The sequence below is a fragment of the Lepisosteus oculatus genome, chromosome 12 (assembly GCF_040954835.1).
Source record: "Lepisosteus oculatus isolate fLepOcu1 chromosome 12, fLepOcu1.hap2, whole genome shotgun sequence".
Lineage (NCBI taxonomy): Eukaryota > Metazoa > Chordata > Actinopteri > Semionotiformes > Lepisosteidae > Lepisosteus > Lepisosteus oculatus.
In genome coordinates this window covers 21,745,085-21,762,742 of record NC_090707.1, presented here as the reverse complement: position 1 = coordinate 21,762,742, position 17,658 = coordinate 21,745,085, and the positions used below count along the sequence as shown (strand labels likewise).

The window sequence follows — 17,658 nt, the reverse complement described above, 5'->3', positions numbered from 1 at the left end:
TGTGTCATTTCAAAGTGCGATCTTGGGACTGGAAAACGATCTGCCTGTCAGTATGATTTAAAATAATCCTTTCAACCACAAAACTGCCAAATGTTTTTAAATCTGCCATACAATGTTATCAGATCTAAAAAAAAATTCTACCTACTCTAAAATAATAACCTCTTTATAGAAAACTTGAAACAAAATAATAAATAGCAGCTGCTACAACAGTATTAAAATGTTAAAACATTTGCTCTGTCAATAAGTATTCTTACTGACCACTGTAGAAGGCCCCAATATTGCCAACTTCATAACATAAACCTAAAACACTTGCACGCTACTAAGATGTCATTGATAAATATAGTGTTAAAATGAATAGGGTAAACTGAAGATATTCTCTAGCAAAACAGTCAGGAAAAATGGGGCTCTGTGAAAGAAGAGGAAGAAGATTTCTGCCTTGAAAAAGATTTAGTCTTAGTCTTAATGTACAGGATGCTGTCCACATGAGGACATAGCTCAAGAACACAATGGAGAAACATTTGTTCTTGTACCACAAGTGATATCTAACATCAGTCTTGCTGCTTGTTTTCAGAATGGCTTTGCAGTTGTCCGACCCCCTGGCCACCATGCAGAGGAGAGCACTCCAATGTAAGTTCAGTTTCCTGGAACATATTGAAGGTTTCTTCAATATGAAGTACTTGCTATCCATTTCACTATAGAGATTTCTTACCTGCAATGTTGTGCCAGTTTTACTAGCATTGTCAGATGCTAGCAAAATTGCTAGGTGCTAGATGTAACAGATGCTCCAGTAGAATAATAAGAAGATCAATGCAAACACAACACTATTGCTTTTGGATGAAAATTCTAATATATGGCCATATTATAATTTTTCTACTGAGAGATCACTAAGATTCCACCAAAATAAAGTCAAACTCTTAAGATAGCAGCAGGCTAGGGTCGAGTAGTGGTTGTGCGTTCAAATCCCAGGTGGGTTGCCCCTGTCCAATACAAGGTATTTCATTTAAATCTCAATGGTAAATGCCTTGTTTTTTAAATGGGTTTCCACAAGGTCACCGTAAATGCAAATTTGTTCTAAACTGATTGAAATCTAGGTAAACTTTTTTTTTTTAATTAGGCACCATTTTATTTATTTTCAATGATATCCGGATAAATACTGCAGTTAATCACAGATACTGCCAATAATTGCAGATGATAGGTGATGGAAAGTAAATGTTGCATTATGTACTAATAATGTTACATCTTTGTTGTATGACACATACCTGGAGTTGACATTATTTTTGTTTTCTCTTGAACTATAGGGGATTTTGCTACTTCAACTCCGTGGCCATTGCTGCAAAACTTCTGCAACTCAGACTCAATGTTAGCAAGATCTTAATAGTAGATTGGGTGAGTTATAGTGGTCGAGGAGCTTTTTGGATCAAAGCTTTTTAGATCAGCCTCTTGTATTAGAATTCTGTTTTCTTTCCTAATAAGTGGTATAATGAAAAGTGTTAAGCTGATTAAACTTAAAGGCCTTAATATTTATGGGTTATCAAGTAATTTAGAAAGAAAAATAATTCATTATCAACGTTTTCCATCATTTGTAGTCGAGACAAGCTGCATTTTTAATATTTTTTATTTGCAACCACACTGAACCTATTTATAAGTCCCTAAAGGGACAAATATTAAAGATTTGTCATGTAAATAGAAGTATTTTTTTAATGTAGCATTTCTTTTGGAGACTACTCATTAGTCTATAGTAGGTCAAACACCATTTTTGGTGTTGAAAAACCTTTAAGGTTTTAGTATCATACTGTAATATTTTGGGTGACACGGTGGTGTAGCAGTTAACTGCTGTTTCATAGCTCTTGGATCCTGAATTTTATTCCATAGTAAGGCACCTTCTGTGTAGGGCTTTAAGATTCTTACCATGTTCACAATGGTTTTTGTCTTCCACCTTCTAAGGAATTGGTGGCCAAGTCAATTGGTGTCTAAAACGTGTGTGTGTGCCCTGCAGTGGATCTGTGTCCCTTCCTCATTGTACTACCTTGATAGACTGGTGTTACTGCATCTCTAATAATCCCTATTCCTGACAGTGGATACTGTTTACTGCTCTACCACATTTATAATGATAAAGCAAATCCTCCTATTTCTTGAGAAGCTACCTTGATTTTCACACTACTCATACATTTACCATGCAGTCAGAAAAATCATGTCTTGTTGGAATAAATCTTAAAAATTAGATTTCTGTTGTTTTTGGTGAGCTGCACTTTCAGTACACACTGTATAAAATGAAAATATTTGTACAGCAAATGTACAGCAAAGGAATGAAGATCACTGCAGTGATGTATCTTAATGACTATGGGTTTCCAGATGCCTTTGAAGCAACTTTAATTTCCTCCTGTCTGTCGAAAACATTTAGGATTATTAGCATGTCCTGTGCAGCATCAGAATCCATTTTTATTTTTTACATAAGATTTTTTTTTAAATCTGAGCTGTTAATGATACCAGTCATCACAATGAAAAGAACAGAAGAAATGCCGTTGTTACATAAAATGCCCTGAGGATTACTTGCATGTATATTTATACTGTGTAAGTATAAAGTTACAGTACTGTGGAGAGTGATACATAATTTATTTTCTGTTATGTCTTATGAATATTAATTTTAATGAATTAACTTGTTTTTTTCCGTCTTTGCACTCCACAATCAACTCTGTTTATTTATATATTAAAAATGTAACACATTTGTAAACTGAGAGCCTTAAACATAGGATATTAGGTGGAAGCAGCAACCTTTTTTTTCTGAATATTTCATGTTACAGTACAGCCTTTTTGAAAATGCCAAGATAAGCACCTTGCCATCTGATCTTCTCAGATCTCAGAAGCTAAGCAAGGTTTGATCTGGGAATGGAAAAACCAGGTTGCTGGTTTTGTGAGTTCATGTGGACCAAAAGGTGGTTCTCTTCCCTCTTGGCCAGAATTTCCAATGGAAAGGGCAGCACTTTCCTAGCAGCTCTGGGGCCCTGGGTTCAATTCTAGACCTAGGGTGCTCTGTGCACGGAGTTTGTGTGTTCTCCCCATGTTCGTTCGGGTTTCCTTCCGCAGTCCAAAAATTCTACTGGTAGGTTAATTGGCTTCTGGGAAAATTAACCCTAGATGTCTGTGTGAGACTGTGATGTGTCTGTGTGTCTGCCTTGCAATTGACTGGAGTCTTTTCCAGGGTATAGTATAGTCCAGTATAGTCTCTTGCTCCCCAGCGTTCCTGAATTGGAAGAAGAGGTTAGAAAATGGATGGATGGATGTATGCCCTTGTATGGTGATCAGCAACACTGTGCTTATAGAGGATGCCATCCTTCGGATGAGTTATTAAACCAAGGTCTTGACATCTTGACCAATAAAGATCCCATGGCATTGTTTTGTTAACCCCAGTGTCCTGGCTAAATTCCACTCTGGACTTTTACAGTCTGGTCATCTTGAAGTCCCCTTGTAATTAATGAGAAATTCACAGTTTCCTGCTGGACAAGAACACTATATAAATGCAAGAATTTAAACAGCAGCAGTAAATTTTCACAAGTTGCAGCACTTGATTAAGTGTATGAGTTACAAATTAAAATCACATTTCGCACAGTCTTGCAAGAAAAGGTCAAGTAGAAATTGCTACTTCATGCAAATGTCTACTGTATGTGTTTAGTAATGGTAGTTTTTTGTGTGCATTGTTTTAGGATGTTCACCATGGCAATGGAACACAACAAGCTTTCTATGGTGACCCCAATGTTCTTTACGTGTCTCTCCACCGCTACGATGATGGCAACTTCTTTCCAGGCAGTGGAGCACCTGAAGAGGTAAAAGAAGTCTCAAAACAAGGCAGTTTTAGTAAACCTCAATTTCATAGAATTATCATATATGCTTTAATGGAAATTCCTTCATTTTTTATGCATTTTCTAATAAGTTCACTTTGGTTTCTTTTTGTTTAATTCTATGTAAATTATTTGTCTGTTACCACTGTGTATTTCAGTCTAAAACTCACAAAATCAATCTATGAACTGTGAAAGTTATTGATGAACATCACTTTTATTTTTTTTATATTTGACTATACATTAGCTAAATTAAATCCCGAAAAGGCCATCAGTAAAAGGTAACCGAATTAAATTACAAAAGCAGTAGTATTACTGTAATTGAAAACATTTAGAAGTTTGTTATTCATAATAAAGGATAGTACCCTAATGTGAATAGGGTCCATAGAATGTATGGATTTGTTTGGGCGTTAAAACTTGTGATATAGAAAGCAAGATATGAGTAAAGTAACCTCTAAAACAATACTGATTCTTAAAAAAAGTACATTTTTATGGGAATTTGAAAGCTTATAATTGGTTGAACTTTGTCCCAGAATTAACCCTGCTTGAATGCTGAAATTAAACAAGATAACAGATAAAGGAACCACTGGTCTATCTCTTTGATTAGGCCCAATTTTGACTGAAATAGTTATTTTCAGTTTGAACAAATTGTCCCTGAAATGGTTCAGAAGTGTTCGTATCTACCACTGTCGCAGTAGTGATTAAAATTGCTTTATTTAAAAATCATTTACAGAATAATGCTGTTAGCTTTTTGTACTTTCCTCTTATAAGGCATTGAAGGAGATATTGAGCAGATTGCCTGTCAGAAACATCAGGCTGTGTCTAGAAAATTGACCCAGAGGGTCAGGAGTTAATTGCTGCCAGTATCAGGATATTAAGGTCTTTGTCGTAATTCTCTGTTTGGATTGAGTTCTGAAGCTTGCCGAATGCCAGCAGGGCTGCTTTACTCACCCTGTTACAGGGTGGAGTATCTGCCCCTCTCTGAGGCTAAAAGAGCTTCCAGCTGGCTTGGCCAGTGTGCAGTATTGGTGTCTGGGCCATGAACAAGTCTGACCACACATTCCATTAGCTTTGAGCTTCCTCCCCAGGTCTTCTTCTGAAGAAAACTGTGTGACCTATTAACAAGTTGCTGACGCTTTGTTTTTTGTTTCCCTGCATGCTTTTATGGCGAGACAAATTGTTTTGTAATCATATGCGTTGTTTCGTTTATTGTCATTAATTATTAATGGAATCAAAGGATAGCCTAGCTTCGGAAAGAAAACTACACATTAAGAAAACAGTACCTACAGTATATGAGAGAATGTTTGAGGTGAAAGTTGCTTTGTATCCAATATTCTTCTTAATTGTATAGGATATTCTAACTATGTTTAACACTGTGATTAAGACTGAACCCTGAATAAGAGTCCAGTTTGTTTTGCCAAAAATCTTAAATATTTTAAAATAATTATAATAATTTAACACCTTGAATAATAGCCATATCTTCACTTTATTGCAATTTGGTTGCAGTTACAGATAAAGGCAGGTACCAGGTGATAAAAAGGCATGCATCAAATGTACAGGGTTCTCCTGTTTTATGTCTTGAAATGCAAAATGTTTTTTTTTTCCTTTTCAATCAGCTTTCTTAGTTTTGTTGAATGATGTCTTCGTTGGCATCGTTGCGGGCAAGAAAAAATGTGGATTTAAATGATTCTGAATAAGGAGTCCAATTCTTGTAGATTCTCCTGTAGACCACTTTAAATTTCAAAGAAGAACAGAATTCATCACCACTTCTAATTGCTGATCCCTTCTAAAACATGGACCGTGACACATACAGTATGTCCTACTGGTCCAACAGTACCACCTGTTCCAGCAACCATGTTTCCCTTAGGGGTCTCCCCATCCCAGTAAAGGCCAGGTCTAGGCTTTCATAGCTTCAGATATATGATGAAATTGGGTTGTGTGTACCTAAAATTTTATTGCTCAGCCTTTGCCCTCCAGGGGCGATTCGCAAATATCAGCTTCCAGTCTCTTAACAAAATGTCTTTCTGTGATCTACAGGTTGGCATTGATGCAGGAGTGGGATTTAATGTCAACATGGCTTTCACTGGGGGACTGGAGCCTCCTATGGAGGATGCTGAGTACCTAGCAGCTTTCAGGTAACCCAGGACACTAGGGACACTAGCCTTCTGTGGGTGTCACTTAGATGTTGGAGGAAACACGTGGTATAGTACTTGATAACAAAAGGTTCCAATCCCAATACCTCATAACTCACTGTGTTCTCTCATCGTGGTGATGCATAGTGTATAACAGTGTCTTCTACATAATTTTTTTTATTATTATTTATTATTAATAATATTCATGATTCAAGTCCAGTTAATATCAATGTTCTGGGCAGACATGCATGTCTTAAATACAGTATAACTTAGAAAAATACTTCCTCCAGTTATCCTGATGCTAGCTGAACTGGGTCATGCTCTGATGTTATTGTTGAAGACACAGTGATGCTTTAGCAGGAAAACCCCAGAACAAAAAATGTTTGGAGGTGGAATCCTTAAAGAATCGATTACGACCATGGAGCCAGCTGTCTGCTCCTCAATTTTACCTGCACATTTTTAGTATATAAAAACAGTCCTAGAAATCCAGAAAACGTGCACTATTCCCAGCCTAGCAGCAGTTTCAGTAGCAAATTATCTTGACTGTGTTCCACAGAAAAATTCCATGAAATTTTGAATTTATTTGTTACATTTAAAAAAAAAGAAAGTCATTTCACGGCCAATATTTTACATTGGCTCAGTAGTTTTGTATGAAACTAGGGACATAAATTGTGCTTATTGTTACATTTCATGATCCCTTCTGGATTGCAGGAATCACTATATAGAATGCACTCTAGAAACCATCCCTACTTTTATGGAACGTACTGTACTAATTCTTAGATCAGTTCTCATTTTAATGTGTATAAATAATATGTATATATAAATTTGACATTTTTCTGATTCTTAAGAAAAAAATATTTTGTTCCTATTGTAACAATTTTGTAAATCTTACTTTTTGCCTGAAGTCTTGGCTTATTCCTCTTTGACTCTTTTATCCTGTACCTCCTTTATATGCGTGCTTTTAAACCGTGCCAGGCAGACTGAACCTGATTATCCCTGGTGTCTGACAAAGTGCTTTCTGGAGCTATTAATAACCCTCTACTCTGTGTGGTGTAAACTTCAATTTGTGATGGTACTTTGCGGAACTTTGAAGCCGTGTGCATTGAAAGAGTTCAGGCAGCGTTTAAAAGTATAAAATTAATAATTCCTTCCACTAGCGTTTTGCATGTAAGCAGTTGTAAGCACTACTTCACACATCTCTGTATGAGGTCACAATAAATCTCTTCAAGCAAAGACCATGTCTAAGTTAAATGTCTTTCACCTTCCTTCCTGCCTTTTGTTCACATATAGAGGATAAGTGATGCCAGCTGAATTAAAAATGCCTGATTTAATTTTGCTGCTAAAATAAACTGCACTAGTGTTCTTGCTATATAAAGTTGCTGAGGTACACCTTTAAATAGAATACACATAAAAGTACAAACAAATGTCTTGGATCATGCATGCATATTTTGAATATATAGAGTACTGTATTTCAGCTACTTACATCATTTCTCACTTCAAAAGCAGAATTTTAAAGCAGAAAAGGCAGTTTACCTGTTTTCATTGGAGTTGGGCTGAGATGGGTGAAACAAAGTGAAGTGTCTGTTCTGAATCTACTGGAGTTTGCAAACGGTGCCTTGAGGTGCAGTATATTCACTACTTGCTTAATCTAAATGATGCCAGGTTGCCAATTTTGTTGCTCGCCCAGAATATACCACAGAAAACTGCCAAATTATCAGTTTTGATGCTGTTAACCAATATGCTTATAGCATTTTATTGCACCTTGAAAGATTATGACTGCCTTGTCAGTCTTTTAGCTAAGTCTTTTTTTCCATTCTGATTCATTGGTTACTATATAGTAAATAATATTGAGCTTCAAGAGAAACCTAATTTTTATTTTACTTTTTTTACTGGGTTGTAGAGTCATTGTTTTCCCAATTACATGCCAAAAAGCAGCGCTTCCACTTGGTCATTAACAGCAAAATCATACTGTACCAGTTTTTTATGTCATCAAAATATTTCAGTTTTCAAATGGAAGGCATATCCACCCACTCAGATCATATCTTTTGGGTTCTTGTGCTCATACAATTGTACCACAGTAAACATTGAGTACAAGTTCTTTCAATATACATAGATAGGTATTTTGAATAGCTTTACTAAATCATTTTATTTTCCTTCCACACAGCATAAGTATCTGAAACCCCCTTTAACAAATCTATTTGATTTTCAAACATTTAAACCTTGTTTACAAAACAGATGTTTCTTTTTTCTCTTGTTTTCTGCAGTCTACACTCTTTTGATGCTTTCTGTATATACATGTACTGTACAGTATGTACAGTCCAATAATGTGGTTTGGAGCAGTTTATAAAATTAAAATAGGACTGAAGAGAAATGTATTAATAGTCGGTAATAATTCCTCTTATCCCACAAAGCAGTGAGCAGTATCCCACAAAAGTGTAACAAGTGAACAGAATGATTCACACTTAGGGAAGACAGTCAATGCTTTCATTGGTAATCCAGCAGGTTTTGTGTGCCTTTTGAAGGACTGATGCCAGATAGCAGTATACAGTATGTGCCTAGTCTTTTAGATTGGGATCTGGAAAAAAAGTATAAGGTAGCTTATGAGCCTGAGAGAAAATTGTTTTCTAACCACCTGCCAAGCTGAAATATTATACCTATTTGCCCAGCAAGAGGGACAAAACACCACCTTTCGTTATCCCTTTGTTATGAGTGAATTATTTCTGCAGGGTCTGTTCTCTTCAATTTGAGCATGCAACAGTGTTTTAAAGTTCAGGATTTATAGTCCCTCGTGCATTCTGGAAGGAGAACTCAACAGTTCATATATCCAGAATGGGTTTTCTCACTCCTTCCCGCTCTATCTTTCTCACTGCCTGGTTGTAGGTCCCGAGAGGCAGTGCGTGCCTTAAAGGCAGCACCTTGGTATTTAGACCCAGTGAGTGCCACGTTGCATTTGCAGGGGATCAAGCCTGAGATGAAGAAAGAATGAAAAAAAAAAGATAAGAAAATTGGCTCTAATGAAATCCAGAAGCCCAGGCACTTTCACCATGAACTTGGAAACAGAGAGGAGAATTGAACTTAATTCAAACCAGCTCTCCGCAATGCCAGATGACAAGTCTTTGATGTTTTTTTTCTTCTTTTTTTTTGTGAAGGGAACCAGTGGAAAAGCTTTTGAGCTTGACAGCAGATAGCCATGACTAGAATTAACCCTTTCTGACCCTGTATAAGTCTCCTCCTGGCATCCCTACCTATTGTTTCTCAGCTCATTATTGGCATGATTCTTCTTCAGATTGGACAGGCCATTCAAGATCATTTTGGAAGCCATTCCACTTTCCAGTTGCATATTCTAGTTTCTAGTACTACAGCTCCTCTTTCTCCATTGCAAATAATATTTCCTAATTATTGGTCAAATTGGGTCACAAATTAAATGTATAGTGAATGCTATATTTTATTCATTAATGTTCAATCCACTACATATGTCTTTTAAATTACTTGATTTCCTGGAACTACAAGGAAAGCAATCTAATCTAAATGTACAATATACAGTACTAAAGTGAAGGACTGATTGGAATGAATAAAGTGTAAAGGAGTTCTAAGATTTTATATTGACATTACTGTTTCCAAAAGGAATTTGATATTTTTGTAAATATTGAGAACAAGTATGTCTTTTTACAGAAAGAAAATTAAGTAGAATGACTAAAAACATCTGAGGCATTATCCCTTTCCAAGAATTAGTTGCCAAGGGTACTGGCACTCTCCACCCTGCACAAAAGCCAACCCTTGCTTGTTCTGAGACTCTTATGTACGCTGTACAGTTTTAGAGAGGCTGCAGTGACAAACAGATGAAAAAGTGAGTAATAATTGTAAATACTGTATATTTCCTCCCAGACTCACACCAGCACATCATTACTATATCCATTGTCATACCTATTGTACAGTATAGTGAAGTAAATGAACAGAAAAATATTTTTAATGGTATTTGTGATCTTTTGGCTTGAGATCGGGCAGGGCTTGAATACATTTTGATCACTTTTTATCCAAATGAAAAAAGGTTAAAATGAAGTTATCCAAATGTTTTGAGATCAATTAATGTTTTTTTTTTTAATTTTGAAGCTCACTATTTCTAGCTCTTCTTGGGTTTTAATTGTATGTTTGGCAAAGCACCTATGATTTGCCCATATGGTCCTCGACATTGGACTGGCCGTGAGGAGAAAAGGGATAAGTGGCAGTAGCACTGTGAGAGAGAGCCATCTGTTTTGCTCTTGGTTTACTTGCATGCAGCTCCTACCTCACACTGTCAAAATATATTGAACAGCCGGAGATCCAGTGGTTAGCAAAAAAAAAATTGTTACCAAGAGGTTCCTGGATAAGGTCCTGACTTTGCCACTGACTCACTGTGTGTTAATCTAAGCATGTTACTTTTCCTCTTGTTCTGTCACTGTTTTGAGGTTCAGAAAGGTCACATTGCAGGTTGACAGTGTGGCAGTAATTGCTAGTATGCCCTTTCTTCTGCTTTTTATATGTACATTGGAATTAATTTTTTAGCATAATACTGTTTTTTTTCCAACAAATCTTTCAACATTTTCAGAACTAAAAAAATAGAATACTTGATTGACTCATTTATTATTAACAGCACATTAGCCACTGTTTTGGTTGTTGTTTTTAGTTTTTTTTTACAGAAAAGACACCGATGCCTAGACGAACTATTTATTCTTTGGATATTCTTTACCTAAATTCCCTTTGTTTGGACTAAAATGGCAAAACCAGATTTTAAACGGGGAAAAAAGCGTTAAAAGTACAATGAAGATTGAAGCCTGTGTATATTACTGTTGTATTGGTCGCTACAGATTTAATCTATATCTGAACCAAAAGCTACATTTTTGCAAACGAAGCAACGTAGCAAAGGTGGTTTTCTTGCCTTATGGTTCTGTCTGTCGAAAGAATTAATGGATTCTATGGAGTTCACTTTCTGTTTATATGAAGACATTATTGTATGTGTGTTGAAAGTAAAGCAGGCTGTCTAGTGGATTACATTACCATCCTAAGCTAGCAAAAAACCCGTTTCATGATCTTAAACCCCTTTAGCTTTGAAAGAGTCTATAGGGGGGATAAAAATACTCCATGCATGGAATTTCATAGGCAATGGTAAGTCCACAAGGTTTAGAAAATCTGTGTCACAGGGATTCTGTTTATGAGATTCGATTGTTTTACTCTCATTCTTAACTAGCTTTGTTAATAATATATGGTATAGCACTAGAGCCTTACTGTACAATTTTTAGATTAAGTCTAGGTCAGGATTTCTGGTACTCATAAACCATCCATGTGAAAGAGCTATTATCTTAACTAGCTTTTATTTTTATTTTTTGGTTTAATAGAGTGTCCTATCTTATACAGCAATTCTGTCATCACCATCTTCACTTTATTACCTCAATGAAGTCGTTTACTGCATTTTTGAAAGGATCCATCTATTGTATAATTCTTGAAAATGTACATAAAGTAAACAGATACTTTAACATGGTTTTTAAACTTTTCTTGGCAGACCCCTGTAGCTGTGCATATTAATACCTTTACAGTTCAGCTTATCAATTTATATTTTGGTTTATTCCCCATGTGAGCACTCTAGTGGCCAAATGATCTGTGCTGCAGTGTCAACTGCGAATATTTCAGTCATTCATCATAAAGGCAGTACATCTTAATTTCTAAATTAATGAGACAGAAAAAATTCAAACAGATAGGGAGAGTACCTTATGCAACCTTCAAATTCTGACATAAACACCATATGGTAGCATCACTTCAATGAGAATGTGGTATAATATACATCTATGTTTGCTATTCAACAACAATAAGCACTGGATATATTTATCTTTCATAAAAATAAAATTGACTGCTTGAAAACGTAACATCCAAGGAATGTTGTAGAAGCAGACCTAACCCACAAATTACAAAGGAGATGATATAGATAAAATAGAACTTAATATTTATATAATAACAGACTTTTTCTGGGTGACTTAAAGAATTTTAAAAATCTATGTGTCATTTTTTGGGATGATATTTTAGTTGCTTGGTCACAGTGGCAGTGGCTACATCCATTTATAGAAATTGTTTTATCCTTAGTGGGTCAGGGATTGTCAGTGATTCAACTGTCATGATTTTTGTTGCACACAAAAAAACAGGACTTCCTCCTGGTGTGACTATAGGGGCAATGCTGAACCTGCTGCACCTGCAAGAAAGAATTTATCTTATTTTTGGTTTAGCACATTTTTTCTCATTCAAAAAGAAAATCAAACAAAAAGTGATGATATAAACAGTTTTCTTCAGGCGTGATACTCAGACTTCAGCATTAACTTCAAAGCTGATGGAAACTGCTACTTTTAAGGCCTCCGGTGAGCCCTTTATAGTCGTGTGGCTTTATGTCAAACGCTTGTGGTTTGCCCTTCAAGATTTTTGTATTTTAAGTCATGATCAATAAAAATACGAAAAAGGCTAGCCCCCTGATGCTATCATTGCTGCGGTCAGAAGGGACATTTGTTGGCATTTCAGAGAGATTTGGAAATCAGTGTAAAAAATCCTTAGTAAAAAAAATTAAAAAGCTGTTTACAGAGGATTACCTGCTGTGTAAGTCGTGACAGCCTTCTTGGAGACTTGGAGTGATTTTCTCAGTTATGTGAATAATTATATTACTTCTCCTAGATATTAGTGCTATTTATCAGCCTGAATTCTTGATCTGTGGCAGAAGTAGTGCAGTTATTGGATAAAATCCTATTATTATCTGCAAGTACGTTTAAAGAACAGTAATCTAAACATGTAGGGTCTATTTGATGTACTGTACATTACAAGCTTTACAATTATGTTTCTGAGATTGGCAACATTCTGAGATGAGGGACATTCAGATCTTTTCCTTGAGCAAAACTGATTTTCATCACACATGCACCATTAAAATAAGTACAAGAGCACCTTGATCTGCTGCAGAGCCATTGGAGCCGCTGTCCTAGATACTTGTGAACTTTTAAATTTCAGAACTGTTTTGACACATTTATTTAAAGCCTTCACAATTTTCTGACATCCTCGTATTATGTTACTCCCGGGGCTGACCAGCTCTTTTCTGTGACGCAAACATGGTCTGGATTTTTCAACCGTTTGGTTCAACAAGACCTCCTAAAAATAAAGCCACCCGCGCTCGAGTTGGCTCAGACAGATGCTATACATTCTGCGCTTCTTGTAGTCTTTAATTGTGGTTTAATCAGCAAAGCACAAGATGGAAAAAATGAGAGTAGCTTTATAGACTGGGACTGCGCACAAACAGAGCCCAAGTCATGACCACAGCTACGAGACAAGTGCCATGTTACTGAGGTCAGAAAAGTATAGGTTTACATCACTCACCAAAGGCCTCACCCCCACACTTTACAGCACCATGTAAACAGCTGCACTTCAACAACAGTGAGTCAAGAATAACTGCAGAATCTTGGTGTGGTTCTTGAAGGTTTAATGTTATCCCCCTTCATCAGACACAGTGTTGGTAGCACTGTACTGTCACTTGAACCTAGACATTTTAAGAACTGGTAGCATCCTGAGACTTTCTTGACAATAAGACAACTAAGACTGACTTTCTAACTTTGAGTTTTTCTCGTAACCCGTGTTAGAGGAAAGGACTTCAGTTTTGAGGTTGAGATTTTCATTAAACACCATCTTTGTGAGGAATATCTCCAAGCAAGCCCATTTCTACCAAAGAAGTGTCTAGGAGATAGAAGTGTACTTATAGCTTATGTTTTAATTTTTCTTTTAATATATTTGTTTTCAAATACCACTGTTTATTCGACTTGTATGAACTGTTACATAAAAAAGAATAAATAAATCATTCCAGAAACAGTGCACCTATTATTTGGATTTGTCTCCTTATTGTAAAACAAGTTCATCAGGCTGTGTGTATGCTCCCTTTGGGGGATATGTCACACATGCCAGGTTGAAGCCAGAAAATATCTTTCAGACTGATCGCTCTGTTCTAATATATTTCTGTTCCCTTTGCTATGTTCCTGCAATGGATGCAGGGCAGTGGTAATGTTTCCCCTAAGACCTACAGTACGCCTTTCTGTTTTGTGTGTAAAACAAAATTGCAGAAATGTAATTTCACCAATGTTTTAAAGATGTTTTAAAGATATACTGTGTAGTATATTTGAAAGTGATCAGAAATGGTTTCAGAAATATTTAGAGCTATTTTAAATACAAACTATTACATTATAAAGTTTACTTTTTATAGTGCTTTATTAGTAAAATTGTAGTATTTATGCAAGGTATTAAAGTGGTTAACAAAAAAGTCCAAAAATTGGGTTTTGGGTACCCCATAAAATGCATAATCTGTTCATTTCACCTGGGTTGATATAGAGACCGTACAACAATGAAAATCAAGAAACATATATGAAAACTTCAGTTTCATTACAGTATTGCATATTTGCATATATCACCTACATTTTAAGGCGCACGTGTACTGTAAGAGCTGATGGTGAAATGATGCTTTTTTTTCTCATTGCAGGACTGTGGTAATGCCCATTGCAAATGAGTTTGCTCCTGATGTCGTTCTGGTTTCTTCAGGATTCGATGCTGTGGAGGGACACCCATCCCCGCTTGGAGGATACAAAGTGACAGCTAAGTGTAAGTGCATTTTAATTTAATGTGTATACAAATGGATATTTCTTAGGTGATTAGCTTAATGTTGCCTTTGTTTCATTTCTCCTAGACCACAAATTGTAGGAAGAATAATTACTGTATATGTGTAATTTAAAAGAGGTCTTATCTGATTGCATAATGTTTATTACACTACTGTACCAGATATTCATTTGCTACAAAGCAAAAACCTGGGGATATATTTGCTGCAGGAATAACTTTTTAATTGTATTTTGAGTCATGCATAGCTTTTCAGTAAAAGCAAAAAGCTTAAATCAAATGAAGAGAATGTATCATATGATTTTTTCTCAGTAGAGGGCGCTTTTTGTAGTACTGTATTAAGTACTACATATAGTACTAATATATTTTGTATTACATATTTTTTTTTATTTTTTAGTCATCATGAAAGACTGTGTACTGTCCACTCTCCTGGCCTTGTCGCATTCATGTATATTTTTTCTTTGTGGAGTGAGTGAGATTAGCGATTTGCCGTTTTATAATTTATAACACAAGTAGTTTAAAAAAAAAAACATGACAGTACCTTATGGATCAGTAAATCATTTAGAACTAGAAAAATCTCTTAAGAAAAAAAATTAGATGAACATGTTATTGGGGTATTTTCTGTAGCCTGGTTTCAAATGTACAATTATTAACTACATTTTGCATGGCAATCAGAAGGTAGTGTTTACTAAATCCACACAATGTTTAAATTGAAATGGTATTGTGCAGAATAAACACATTGTTGCATGTTTGTTAGATCTCTACTGCTGTTTAAACAACATTTTTAAACTGCAGCTGTAAAGAAATGTTGCATGTCCAGTGAATATTTGTCTCATGCCTTGAGATAAAAATTGGTTTGATTCAATTCTTCCAAATTCTTGATCAAAAACTACTTAAATAGCCTGTGACAAGCACTGTTTCCCAGCTCTGTTTTTTGTTTCTACCTCTGCAGTGCTATTGCAGTATTTTCAGATTAATTCTGCATGTTACAGGATTGTTTTCTATTAGCCCAACACCATGTGTTGGATTATTCACTATCCACCATCAAGGACCATGGGTCAGAAGATGAACAAAAATTTAACCTCATAAATACATTTTAGCAGTACAGTGGTTATGCTTTAGCTTGAAAAGGATATCACAAGTACAAGATTTCTGCGTCATGAACCTGTCCTGTGCCAGTCTACAGTTTTGCAGATAGCACAGACGTTGTGTCATTTTATTTCTCATTTCATTCAGCACATAAGAAAATACAAATAAAAATCTGTTTTGTTTGGATTCTTTTGCATAGTATACCGTGCCAGTATATTGTACTCAAAAAATGTATTGGCGATTTCCAGAAAAGAAAAAAATGCATATATTTCAAGAAAGATCAAAAGGAGACTTGAGCCAAAATACTAAGCCACATTTATTAAAATTAAACCTGGCTCGTATTATGTGTTTAGTCTGAGTAAATCGCAAGTGCCATTTTTTTCTTTTTTTTTTAAAGAAAATATGATGTAATACCTTTTTTTCCTTGCTTATCCTTTGATCGCTGTCCAAGAGTTAAAGTTGCCCACCGAACTTTGACCCTTGTTGCATTTCCTGTTTCCTGTGGCAGGTTTTGGCTACCTGACGAAGCAGCTGATGGGATTGGCTGGGGGCCGTGTAGTGCTAGCTTTGGAAGGGGGTCATGACCTCACCGCCATTTGCGATGCATCCGAAGCATGTGTTTCTGCTTTACTGGGAAACGAGGTAAGAAAAAAAGAAAGACGGAATCCTTCTGAGAGAGACTGTTTGTAGTGGAACTGACAGGTACTTCACACACGCTGCACTCTTTAGTACCTGTCAGATCTAAGCTTAAAACTGCTGTGGTTTTTCCTACTGCAAGACAGATATTCAAAACAGGTTCACTTGTGCTGTTCATGCTCATTTCTAAAGAGGCCCAGTTCCAAGGGTATAACCCCTTTGCACAGGCATAAAACGCAATGTGCAGAAGAACGTATAAGGTTAGAGGCAGTTTTACATACAAGGCATCATTATTAAGTTCTTTCATGACTGTTTTAGTGAAGCTGTGTAACTGTTTTGTGATTTCAGGTCATATTTCCAAAGCCTAATGTATTTACTGCTCTGGGCCAGATATTTTACAACTAGGTATTGTCAATATTTGCCTAAATTACTTTTTAATGCTTCTGATTTGTGATGCCTGTTTTCTTTCTGTGTGTATTCAGAAGATTTGTTTACTTCAGTGTGTGGAAAATTTAGCATTTGTGACTTTTTGTTATCCGTTTTTTATTAAAGGTGTCTTTAATAGGTACTTTATATTTTTAATTCAGAAAGTAAAAAGGGGAACAACAAAAAAGAAAAATCTGCCATAGTTCCCTTCAGTAATACCTACTGTATTATAAAATAATAATACAAATTGTAAAGTAAACAAGGCAATGCACCATGGTCAGATAATTATGAAACATTTGTTGTTTTGCTTGTTGGTACTATTGAATGTATCATGTAATTTTATATACTATAAAAGACACTTAATGTTGCTTTAATAATGCTCAACGCAACCGTGACTGAAGAAACACTGGATCAGAAGAGCCTACATTAAATTCTATTTTCTACTCTTCTCTGATGGAGACCCAAAACTGCTAACACAAGTCATGCCAATGGCCTTCATGTATTGCACAGTTTGGGAGTTAATGTTTTGCCACATATAAAAAAAAATAAAGAAAATAAGAAATACCAGGTTAAAGTCTCTGAGGTTAATTATGGAAGTATGTAGACTTTAGTTTGAGCTGAAAAACTAGCAACTTTGATGAATGGAACATAACAGGTTTCATACTATGTAATGTAATGTCACTTTTAATTGCTAAACTAGCTTTTACTCGATTTTTGGCTGCAGGGAAAGTTAAAGATTGACTTTATAATAGAATAGTTTTGGCATAGCAAGTTTGTCTAAATAATAATGTGGTAAAACAGCAATCCCTAAAGGAGGGAACCATGATTTAATTCAGACGTTTACATCTGTGCACATATTTTTTTCCTGAATCTGATGCTTATGATTC

General features: G+C 35.7%; 1 protein-coding gene across 6 annotated transcripts in view; it reads left to right on the top strand.

Annotated features, from left to right (window-relative positions):
* The window catches only part of hdac4 (histone deacetylase 4), a 254,039-nt gene that overhangs the window by 219,490 nt on the left and 16,891 nt on the right, over positions 1 to 17,658 (top strand). For all 6 annotated transcript variants that reach the window (XM_015359242.2, XM_015359241.2, XM_015359240.2 and 3 more), the window contains 6 exons: positions 572 to 627; positions 1,299 to 1,386; positions 3,702 to 3,821; positions 5,871 to 5,968; positions 14,490 to 14,608; positions 16,218 to 16,351. In XM_015359242.2, the coding sequence (XP_015214728.1) occupies positions 572 to 627; positions 1,299 to 1,386; positions 3,702 to 3,821; positions 5,871 to 5,968; positions 14,490 to 14,608; positions 16,218 to 16,351 (615 nt within the window). The remainder of the gene's footprint in view (positions 1 to 571; positions 628 to 1,298; positions 1,387 to 3,701; positions 3,822 to 5,870; positions 5,969 to 14,489; positions 14,609 to 16,217; positions 16,352 to 17,658) is intronic.